Source organism: Rana temporaria, chromosome 3 (assembly GCF_905171775.1).
Source record: "Rana temporaria chromosome 3, aRanTem1.1, whole genome shotgun sequence".
NCBI classification, from domain to species: domain Eukaryota; kingdom Metazoa; phylum Chordata; class Amphibia; order Anura; family Ranidae; genus Rana; species Rana temporaria.
Genome location: NC_053491.1, coordinates 337,589,469 through 337,601,762, shown reverse-complemented (window position 1 = coordinate 337,601,762; position 12,294 = coordinate 337,589,469). Strand labels below are relative to the sequence as shown.

The 12,294-nt window shown below is 40.3% G+C and overlaps 1 protein-coding gene across 3 annotated transcripts in view; it reads left to right on the top strand.

Annotated features, from left to right (window-relative positions):
- Window positions 1-12,294, top strand: part of CYFIP2 (cytoplasmic FMR1 interacting protein 2) — a 121,820-nt gene that overhangs the window by 78,517 nt on the left and 31,009 nt on the right. For all 3 annotated transcript variants that reach the window (XM_040345081.1, XM_040345082.1, XM_040345080.1), the window contains exons 12-17: window positions 170-287; window positions 2,444-2,563; window positions 3,822-3,947; window positions 7,072-7,238; window positions 7,404-7,551; window positions 8,658-8,811. In XM_040345081.1, the coding sequence (XP_040201015.1) occupies window positions 170-287; window positions 2,444-2,563; window positions 3,822-3,947; window positions 7,072-7,238; window positions 7,404-7,551; window positions 8,658-8,811 (833 nt within the window). The remainder of the gene's footprint in view (window positions 1-169; window positions 288-2,443; window positions 2,564-3,821; window positions 3,948-7,071; window positions 7,239-7,403; window positions 7,552-8,657; window positions 8,812-12,294) is intronic.

Sequence of the window (12,294 nt, the reverse complement as noted above, 5' to 3'; positions counted from 1 at the left end):
TTGAGTCATTAAAGAGCGATCCCTTTGTCACTTCTTCTATAATACATGATGTGGTTATTGTTGGAGTTATATGCTGTAGTGTAGTTGTTACCTAATAAACCCTCCTAGACCCTTTTCACGTGCCCCTTTGAGGTCCATCCACAGGCTTAAACAGCTTTTTCCTGCCCAGGTGGACCTGCACACAGAGCAGTATCAGCCCGCAGTACAATATCTGTGAGCAGATGGTACAGATCCGCGACGACCACATCCGCTTCATCTCCGAGCTGGCCCGCTACAGCAACAGTGAGGTAAGAGGTTATTTCCATCACATGGGGAACATGATGATCATATTATATATTTATTGAGACTTCTAAGTTTTCTATAAATAATATATTGTGAGATATGTCCAAATTGGTCCCTTTGTATGTCTAGGAATGACAGCTAGCATTTTTCATGTGGACTGTAGGTGAGACCTCATATGACTAAGAGTCTTATAAAGACGGATGAATGTGATATCTTTACAGGGAGTCAGTGTAAATTTCTCATATTACAATAAACCAAAACATGCACAAAAGTGATTTAGGCTGTATACTTTATTGATTTCACGTACATATAATAAGACAAAAACAATGCCAGGGTTTCTATTATTAACAATTCTTGAAAATACTTAATTTTCCCTTGTTCTAGAAAAACCTTTTAAAGGGGTTGTAAAGGTAAAAAAATTTTTCCTAAATAGCTTCCTTTACCCTAGTGCAGTCCTTCACTTACCTCGTCCTTCGAATTTGCTTTTAAATGTCCTTATTTCTTCTGAGAAATCCTCACTTCCTGTTCTTCTGTCTGTAACTCCACACAGTAATACAAGGCTTTCTCCCTGGTGTGGAGTGTCGTGCTCGCCCCCTCCCTTGGACAACAGGAGAGTCAGGACGCTCTCTGCATTGCTGTGTGTTAGTGGGTGTCTTGACTCTCCTGTTGTCCAAGGGAGGGGGAAGGCACGACACTCCACACCAGGGAGAAAGCCTTGCATTACTGTTTGGAATTACAGACAGAAGAACAGGAAGTGAGGATTTCTCAGAAGAAATAAGGACATTTAAAAGCAAAATCGAAAGGATGAGGTAAGTGAAGAAGGACTGCACTAGGGTAAAGGAGGCTATTTAGGAAAACATTTTTTTACCTTTACAAGTTGGGAAGTTCCATTCGATTGGCGACACCCTTTGGGCTGATTATGCAAATTTCCCTTCTCATAACCTGCTTCTGAGCATGCACGTTTTTTCCCCCGTTTGTTAAAGCCTACACACGACTGTTTTTCACGACGTGAAAAACTAAGAGAAAAAATAGAGCATGTTCTAAATTTTTAATGCCCATCTTTCATGTCGAGAAAAATGCTCTGGAGTCTACACACAGTCATTTTTAATGACCAATTTAAAAAATTGCATTTTTCTCGTCATGAAAAACGGTCGTGTGTACGCGGCATAAGAAAGGGGAAAGTTTCCTCAAGTATCCTTCCCACTGACAAAATTGGCTGCGTGACCAGTTTTTGTTTATAAGATTTGGTGAAATGTTTGAATGTACTTGTGCCTCATGTTATTGGATGTGCAGTTTACTCCGCCCGTGTCTCTTTGCCAGGGATCTCAAACTGGTGACCCGCCCGCTGTTTTGCGAAACTGTAAGTCCCATAAGGCATTGCAAGGCTTACAGTTACAAGCATGGCTCCCAGGCATGATGGGACTTGTAGTTTTGCAACAGCTGAAGGGCCACCAGTTTGAGATCCCTGCTCTATGCCAACAAGGAGGGGGGATTGTCGCCATAGATACTAGTGTCTGTTCTTTAGTATTTTGTTTCTTACTATCCTACACTGTGTTATGGCTAGTGACTGGGTGGGCTGGAAGCATTTATTCCAAAGTCTCTGAAGCAAGGCAGTAGTTACAGCGGATCTGCTGAGCCAGAGTACCAGCATCTATCACACCTTCCAAATTACCTTTCACTTCCCATCTAAATTATATTTTATATTGTATTTCCCCTCTCCCTCCAATTGTGAGATAGTTGACTGACCGCCATCCATCCAGCAGGTTTAGTGTTTACTGCTGTATCCAGTATATTGAAGACTGTTATTCTTATTTTGTTATAGTGGTCAAATGTTGCAGCCACCTTCAATGTCAACTGCACTCTCGTACTAAAAAATAAAAAAATAAAAAATGTATATTAATTTGCAGTATTTCATATTTACCTAACCGCAAATTAAATTTTTATACATACAGCAATAAGTAAAGAAAATATGTATAAAGCCAATATGCATTCCTTATAAGACAGATATGGGCAAACCAGTTAACACTAAATTCAGCCTCACAATCTGTGACTGCAGATGAAATAGTTGATAAGATGTAAATCATTATATACAAATGTTTCTGTAGAGAAGACTGGAGAGCTGCTTTGAAGACTATCACTCCTCTTGTTTTCCTTGTGGTAGGTTGTGACTGGCTCTGGTCTGGACAGTCAAAAATCGGATGAAGAATATCGAGAACTGTTTGACTTAGCTTTGAGGGGTCTTCAGCTCCTTTCCAAATGGAGTGCCCATGTCATGGAAGTGGTGAGTCGCCAAAATCAGTTTTATGTACTTATGTATATGTCTTGTCCTCTGCTGACTTCTATAAAGAACTTATCGCAGCAGACTCACACTGCTCTATGTTCTTTCATGTGTCTGTTTTGATATGGCATTGGTAAGTGCAGTAATGGCAGATACATTTGAGTTATAATTTTTGAAAAATATTGAAAATGTTTACATTTCGGTTTTATGTATTAAACTAATGAAGGCTATATTGGGTATTTAAAAAAAAAATTGCAATGGACTTTATTAGCTGGGAAAACCTTTTAACTGTCCTGGACCTGCTTTGTGACTAAAATGGCCCCTCATAAGCTGGGGGCATAATGTTAAATACTGAGGAACAGAGGAAACACAAGGGTCTGTTTTAATGGGCTTTGAGATCATAACTCATTGTAGGTGCAGTTGACCTGCAGTTGACCTACTCTAGCTGCTTTTGAATTTCTTAAGACTCGATTTTTTTTTCTACTTACTGAAAACGCTTGGCATAACCTACGGCCAATTCCAGCAATGGCAAAATCAGTATATCCCTTCACTAATGTATTTTGCACTTACTAAAACGTTGACTTCCCAAGCGTATGTGTTTCTCCATTTAAGTGTACGTTGTGCATGATGCACGTTACCCAGTGGTCTCCAAACCGCGGCCCTTTGCTTGCTTTTATCTGGCTCTTGGAGCACGTTTCCTCCCACAGATCCAAGACACTAATCCTCCCACTGGTATCAACAATGGGACATCATTTCTGCTACTGACATCAACCACAGGGCACTATTTCTCCAATTGACATCAATGATGGGGCACTAATCCTTCCAATGACTCCAGTGATGGAGCACTAATTCTCCCAAGATGGGGCACTATTTCTCCCAGTGACACCAATCATAGGGCACTGTTCCTCCCATTGATACCAACAACGGGGCACTATTCCTCCCATTGACACCAATCATGGAACACTATTCCTCCCAATGACACTAACGATGGGAAACTATTCCTCCCACTGACACCAGAAATAGGGCACTATTCCTCCCAATGACACTAATGATGAGAAACTATTCTTCCCACTGGCACCAGAAATAGGGCACTATTCCTCCCAATGACACCAACAGGGAGGGCAATTTCTACTCCCACTGGCCACAGAGAGAGATATTGCAAATGGTTATGATGGGTTTGCATTGTGTGCATTGTTTATTGGCTTAATAGAAGTTATGACAACATTTGCATAATGTCACTTTTTTTTGTCAAATCACATAGTATTCCTGGAAGTTGGTTCATCCTACAGACAAATTCTGTAATAAGGATTGTCCTGGCACAGCGGAGGAGTATGAGAGAGCCACGCGGTACAACTACACCAGTGAAGAGAAATTTGCCTTTGTGGAAGTAAGACTGCCTTTGTTCCAACACCACATTCAATGACACTCCTAACCGACATTGAGGTTTATTTCATGATATGAAGAAAGAAGCAGCCATTGAAATATCAGCCATAAAGGGATTTTACAAAAATTTGGAAATCCTGGAAATCCCTTGAATGGGACTCATGCGTGTAATACCTACCTAGTCTTGCTGTTACTTACAGTACTTTTTTAGGTCTGATTATGCAAATTGACAATTCTCATAGAGATTCAATGTATTATATATTCTTTGGAAATACCCAGTCTGTCCAGTAAATGTAGGTGTTATTTTTATCACTGTTATTCCTATTACCAGGAATGTAAACATCCCTTGTAATAGAAATAAGCATATCTGGTCCTCTTTATTGAGAGATCTGAAGTCAAAAAGATCCCAGATCTCTCATTTACCTTTAAAAGCAAAACACTTTTTTTACACTTTGAAAATCATGGTTTTAAACGTCGGAGGTCACTACAGTCCTTCAAGGGCATAGAGCCCAGTGGGGGCTATCTTGCCCTCACTCAGCTTCCTGCCTAGCCATCGGCCACACCAGATCTGTTCTGGGCTTACCGATGGCTCTGGTAAGCTCAGAATCAACCGGGAAGCAGCGGGAGTGGCACTTCTCCTGTCACCTATAAAAGTGATCTTGAGGCAAGTACAACGTTGGGATTACTTTTATCTGAAAGCTGGCTGCCTAAGGGAAAAAACGATACTGGGGTTATGGCAGCTAACTGCTGTCCTAACAATGGTATTTAATGTCAAAATCATGAAGTACATTCCCAGTTAGGCGGTCAGCAAGTGGTTTGTGGTGCTGCTTTTCAATTGCAGACAAGGAGGTGAAACTACAGTAAAGCTGGCCATATACTAATAGACTGTCAAACAAATGTCTGTATGAACATTCCCACGAAAATGTTCCATATATTCGATGGTTTTACAAATGTCATTTGCTTTTGACATAAAATTTTGGATCTAATAGACTTTACTGAATGAAAACCCTATATACCGTACTGTTATAAATGTGATCATTCAGGAAAAAAATTTCCATCATCCTCCTTCGAACGTTCACATTACTGCAGTCGAAAATAAATGTCAATTTGACCCGGCAAGTACTTTGAAAATCGAACGCACATTCTTAAAACAAAAAATTAGGATATTTACTGTATAGCCAGCTTAGTTTCAAGGGCCATGTCACACGAGCAATCCTGTCTTTGGGTACAATTTGTGGACGATAGAGACTGTTTACCATTGTCTATGGCATTGTTCCCTCACTACGTCATTGCTAGCTAGCAGGATTCCAGTTCAGTGAGCGAGTAATGTCAATTACAGAAAATTCCTGAACCTCAGTGATTCACATCTCTATTGGTAGAATTGCCTATCTGACAGCCTACGAAGAAAGTGATATCACCCCCCCCCCCCCTGGTTGCGCTGTCTGGCAGAGGTGAATAAATTAAAATAGGTGCTAGACAGAATAACAAATATTTTAGCAGATAAGACAGTTCATATACAGTGAGGGAAAAAAGTATTTGATCCCCTGCTGGTTTTGTACATTCTCCCACTGTCAAAGAAATGATCAGTCTATAATGTTAATGGTAGGTTTATTTTAACAATTAGAGGCAGAACAAAAAAAATCCAGAAAAACGCATTTCAAAAAAGTTATAAAATGCATTTTAATGAGTGAAATAAGTATTTGACCCCTTTGCAAAACTTGACTTAGTACTTTGTGGCAAAACCCTTATTGGCAATCATAGAGGTCAGGTGTATCTTGTAGTTGGACGACAGATTTGCACACATCTCAGGAGGGATTTTGTCCCACTCCTCTTTTCAGATACTCCCTAAGCCATTAAGGTTTTGAGGCCGACGTTTGGTAACTCAAACCTTCAACTCCCTCCACATATTTTCTATAGGAATAAGGTCTGGAGACACTCCAGGACCTTAATGTGCTTCTTGTTGAGCCACTCTCTTGTTACCTTGGCCGAGTGTTTTGGGTCATTGTCATGCTGGAATACCCATCCACGACACATTTTCAATGCCCTGGCTGAGGGAAGGAGGTTCTCACCCAAAATTTGACAGTATATGGCCCCGTCTATTGTCCCTTTAATGTGGGGAATTTGTCCTGCCCCCTTAGCAAAAACAACACCTCCAAAGCATAATGTTTCCACCTCCATGTTTGATGGTGGGGATTGTGTTCTTGGGGTCATAGGGAGCATTTCTCCTCCTCCAAACACAGCGAGTTGTTTTTTTGTATTTTTTTACTTTATTCGTTTATGTTTTACTTTTATTCATTTAAGTGTTAAAATCAAATTAATAGTTATATTTCCCTCTCGCTTTTAAAACTCCAGTGCTTGAGTTGAGATGAGTTGATGTCAAAGAGCTTGATTTTGGTCTCATTTGACCACAACACTTTCACCCAGTTTTCCCTTGAATCATTCAGATGTTAATTAGCAAACTTCCGATGGTCCTGTACATGTGCTTTCTTGAGCAGGGGGACCTTGCGGGCACTGCAGGATTTCAGTTCTTTGCGGTGTAGTGTGTTACCAATTGTTTTTTTTGGTGACTATGGTCCCAGCTGCCTTGAGATAATTGACAAGATCATCCTGTGTAGGTCTGGTCTGATTCCTCACCGTTCTCAATCATTAAGATATTGCATGGAGTCCCAGACCGAGGGAGATTGACAGTTATTTTGTGTTTCTTTCATTTGTGAATAATCAGACCAACTGTTGTCACCCTCACACCAAGCCCATTTTCCAGCCTTGTATAGGTCTACAATCTTGTCCTTGACATGCTTGGACAGCTCTTTGGTCTTGGCCATGGTGGAGAGATTGGTATCCGATTGATTGATTGCTTCTGTGGACAGGTGCCTTTTATACAGGTAACAAGCTGTGATTAGGAGCACTCCCTTTAAGAGAGTGCTTCTAATTTCACCTCGTTACCTGTAAAGAAGACACCTGGGAGCCAGAAATCTTGCTGATTGAAAGGGGATCAAATACTTATTTCACTTATTAAAATGCAAATCAATTTATAACTTTTTTGAAATGTGAAAGAAAATAATGAAAACATGCAGTATACAAGCCAAAAGTATAAAACTGTTGTGTAATACATTTTATTTTGCTTTAAGGTGATTGCTATGGTGAAAGGTCTGCAAGTGCTCATGGGACGTATGGAGAGCGTCTTTAACCAGGCCATCCGCAATACTATATATGCTGCCCTGCAAGACTTTGCACAAAGCACCTTGCGGGAACCCCTACGTCAGGCTGTGCGCAAGAAGAAAAATGTTCTGATTAGGTGTGTGACAGTAAATGCATTGTGGTCATTTTTTTATTTTAGTTTTTAGTTTTTGTTGGAAGAATATTTATAGTATAGATGTTGGTTACCAGATTTAGAGGTGAAGCATTTAAAAGGCCTAAAATATGATCATGTTATATATGATTACCTCTTCTCTTGCTTCAGTGTTCTGCAGGCCATCCGCAAGACTATTTGTGACTGGGAAGCAGGGCGTGAGCCACCCAATGACCCGTGTTTGAGAGGAGAGAAGGATCCTAAAGGTGGATTCGACATTAAAGTTCCTCGCAGAGCGGTTGGCCCCTCCAGTACGCAGGTAAAGATAGTGTAAAGTATAGGTATTAAAGTGCAGCTAAACCCAAAAACAACAAAAAATCATATACTGCAGCTTATCAGTGCCTACGTGTGGTGGTTGAATTTGTTTTTCAGGCTTCTTTTTCTTTATTTTCACTGCCAGTAACACACTTTCTGTCCTAGCATGACAGCACTTACTAACAGAAGTGTCTCCTGCGCATGAATGTGGTAGCCTTGTACAAGTGCTAGACATGAATTCACATCAAAGGGTTGCACTTCCAGCTTTGCTGCCCTCTAGGACTGGGGATGTCCTGAAGTCACTGCAAGAAACAAACACAAAAGGGCACACCAGCCTAGTGCATTATCCTACAAATTCACTTTAATAACAAATTGTCATAAAATTTACGCACAAACGTGTGAATAAAGAACGCTCATCAAGCCACTCATCTGTGTCCTGGGCTGTAGAATCCATGGGGGCCCTATCCTGGGTCCAGCCTGACTGACGCATTTCAAAGGTAGCGCCTTCTTCATCAGAGCTACCTTAGAAACGTGTGAACCAGACTGAACCCGGAAGGGTGCCCCTGAATTTTGGAGTGTACTGAGTCCAGGATTGTTTAGCTACAGACAGGTGTCTTGATGAGCGTTCTTTATTCGCACATTTGTGAGTACATTTTATTACAAGTTCTTAATAAAGTGATTTTTTGGGATAATGCTCTAGCCTGGTGCGCCATTTTGTATACGTTTCTTGTAGTGCCAACACGTACTCATCTTACTGCATCAGGATGGAAAAAAAAACACAGAAACTAGATAACATAAAAATGGGGCCGCGGTCCTGTAGTCCACAAAACAATATAATTGATAAAAGTGCAGAACAGGCAGAGAGCACAGGAAATTATCAGCTGAGAAGAATTCTGGCAGGATCAACAAGTATCTTTTACACTTTATCGAAAAACGCACTTTCACTGTATTTAACAGACCAAATGTGAACAAAGTCTGTTAGAATTTGTGTACACTTTAATACTCTTTTTCATTTCAATATGTATGTTTTCATATTATTATCAGGCTGTTTTCTTTTTTTTAAATAAACCTTCCGTATTCTAATGACTTATATTTACCACCTTTTTACAGTTGTACATGGTGCGTACTATGCTGGAGTCTTTAATCGCGGACAAAAGCGGTTCCAAAAAGACATTGCGCAGCAGTTTGGATGGGCCAATTGTACAGGCTATTGAAGAGTTCCATAAACAGTCCTTTTTCTTCACTCACTTGCTGAACTTTAGTGGTGCGTACAGGATAAATAAGTAGCCAACTTGTTAATGGGTAGTCATCTTGTTACTTCTACCAGTAATGCAAAGAAAAAAATGAAGGGACTGTTCACACATAAACTTGTAATTAAAATGCATAAAAATGCTCGAAAAATGTATGTGCATTGATGTGCATTGATGCGCATTTTTATGTGTGTCGACACACAATGAGTTGATACACGTTTTATACGCGTTAAATTGTATTTTATCGTTTTTTTTTTTCTTCTGCCATCACATACTTTTCCTGTTTGGGTCCTTGTATAGTACAAGAAATACATATTACAAAATAATAGAAAGCATTTTCCTAGCGCCAACATGGCAGGATACTACCACATACAGTATATACTGCCGGGGTTTGACGCCAGGAAAGGAAAATTACGGTAAGTATTTGATACAGTTTTCTGTTTTCCTGGCGCCAATATGGCAGCATATATGTGGTAGTATGCTTCCATGGATTGGCTAGGAAAGGAAAATTACGGTAAGTATTTGGTACAATTTTCCATTGTTTTCCCTCATCAGACTTGCATTGCATTGTGTTCATGTGCATTTACATGTGTTGACGTGTATTACGTTGGATTAAAATGCATACATGCAGCATTTTAACTTTACACCACACTTCACATGACACTAACATTGTTGTGTGAAAAGAACACATAGAAAAAAAAATTCTATGTGTCCATGCAGTGACCTGGGTTCTTCCAGTGCGGCAACAATGTAAATGCTCGCCAGCACACCAGGGATTTTCAGTTAACTCCAAGTGTTTTTTTATTGACGAAATATCACATCACGAACAGTAGTGCAACATTTTGGAGTTGCGCAGGCCCCGTTCATCAGGCACGACCACTTCCAGTGCGGTAAAATGCAGGTCAACGCAGTATCTGTGAACAGGGCCTAAAACTTGCCAGCAATTATTTTGACAGTCATAATCTAAAGCCGGTCACCATGTTATTGTACAATTGTACATTGTACTATAGATTTCCAAAACAACTACGTAATTTAGAAGACTACCTGATATATGAATATGAACTGAAGGGGCTGATAAGGTAGGCCCTCACTAAAGAAAATATTTTACAGTAGGACTATAGCATGTGTGGGCAGCTTTACACCATTTCATTGGCGGCTGGTGAAGTTTTAAAATAGTGGGGCGCCAGACCCCGCCATTTCTTTTTGACCCCTCCCACTTCTTATAAGGCCCCTTCATATGGGTTAAACTGAGAGACCACTTATTATGGAATATACTAAGAGACCCTCTATAATTTAATAGGGGGTCTCTCAGTATAACCCATAACAGGGGGTCCCTCAGTATTTCCCATAATAGGGGGTCACTCAATATATATCCCATACTGTATAGGGGGCCTCTTACTCTCAGTATCTCCCATTTTAAGGGGTCTCTCGGTACTAGTATATCCCATAATAGGGGACAGAGACACCCTGGGGGATATACTGAGAGACCCCCTATTATTGGATATACTGACTGAGAGTGAGAGAGACCCCCCCCCCCCATATGGAATATATACTGATACCCCTTTAATGGGATTTACTGAGAGAACTCCTATAATAAAATAAGGGGGCTCTCAGTATATCCATAATAGGGATCTCAGTATATATTCCATAATAGTTTTTTTTTCAGACACTAGTAACCCATAAAAACAAATCAATCAAACCATCAAAAGAAGTCCTGATTTATTTTACAACACTCCCAAATAATCAATAAGATTTACAAATATACAGATCAATATTCAGAATAGGACTGATGTACACCTCATGGTCCTGGATATATTCAACATTATGTAATAAGGCATTTAAAATCAAAAATTAGAAACTGCAGTGCTACAATAACAATTGCTATACTGTAATGAAATAGACATTAACAAGGAGCTTTTGTCTGTTTGAGGAAAATACTGCAAATACTGTAGCTGTAGGCTTCCCACTGCACAGACACAAGAAGGGCTGCGCCTTGTAAATGGTCCCGCAGCATTCTGGGACCTATGAAGTGTCCCAGAAGGACTCGGGGAGAAAGGGGGACTTTCGGTGGAATCACTGCAGCAATCTCACTGGAAGTGAGAGCAGGTACCTGTCAAAAGCAGGTACTCGCCACCCCCCCCCCCTCAAAAAAAAGTGCCAGAAAGTGGAACTTCCCCCTTAGAGTGAAGTTCTGCTTTAACTAAAATCTTGCAAACCAATAGGGGGGAATTCGCTAAAATGGGTGGACACAGAATCTGGTGAGGCTGTGCTTGGTAGCCAATCGGCTGCTAACTTTGGCTTGTTCAGTGAAGCTTTGACAAAAAAAAACCTGGATGCTGATTGGTTACCATGCAAAGCTGCGCCAGATTTTTCACTCTCCAGTTTTAGTAAATCAACCCCTAAGTGACAAAAAAAGTCTATAAAGTGAACAAGATTATTCAATTTGAGGCTTTTCTTCCTATTATTCGCCAGTTAGTAACAAAATTCTTGTGATTATTCTTTATAAAAACATGCCCCCCTAAACCAAATTGTCCCAACCAGTGGATAAACCTCTCAACTTCTTCTAACATGGAAAGGATATAGTGTTTAATTAGGTAAAGCAACTCCGGTTCTCCTCAGTTCTCTTTGATTGTAATAGGAACAATAAACCTTCCAGAATGGGTCAGGGGATCAGACCGCGCAAGTGCTTCACAACGCTAGTAATGTGAGGCTTAAAGCGGAGCGCCACCCTAAAGTGGAACTTCCGCTCATCGGAACCCTCCCCCCACCGGTGTCACATTTGGCACCTTTCAGGGTGGAGGGGGGTGCAGATACAGGTATTTGCACCCACTTCCGGCCACACAGTCTGCGGGTAGACTGCGGGCAGAACGTCAGATCCCGTCCGTTTCTGGAAAACACACAGCTTCCAGAACACAGCGGGGACCAGTGAGCACGGCGCAGCACGGTTTATTAAAAGTCAGCAGCTGCAGTATTTGTAGCTGCTGGCTTTTAATATTTTTTGTACAGCGGAGCTTCGCTTTAACATTCTATGTGACACACTTGTGTTCCTCCAGGTCCATCATCTGGTACACGCAGTAGTTTGGCCTGACACGTTTCGTCAATCAAGACTTTGTTTAAGGTTTCAAAGTACCATAGGTTGCCTAATCTTGTTCACTTTATCGACTTCTTTCACTTATTGTTTTGCTCTATTTTGATTGTATTTGAAACAGATTTTTATTTTTTATTGTTTTGTTGTAGTACTTATTTTTTTTTTTTTTTATTCACACTAATTTACAGTAGCGTATTATTTAGAATTACTTTGTTTAGGTAGTCGGCTCAGAAACATATTAATTTTGTAGTTAAAATTGATTAAAATGAAATGTGGTTAGTTGCTATGGGGTTGATTTACTAAAACTGGAGTGTAAATTTTGGAGTGTAAAATCTGGTGCAGCTCTGCATAGAAACCAATGTTTATTGTGTATTGCACAGCACAATGCCACTTGTCAATGACTTGATTT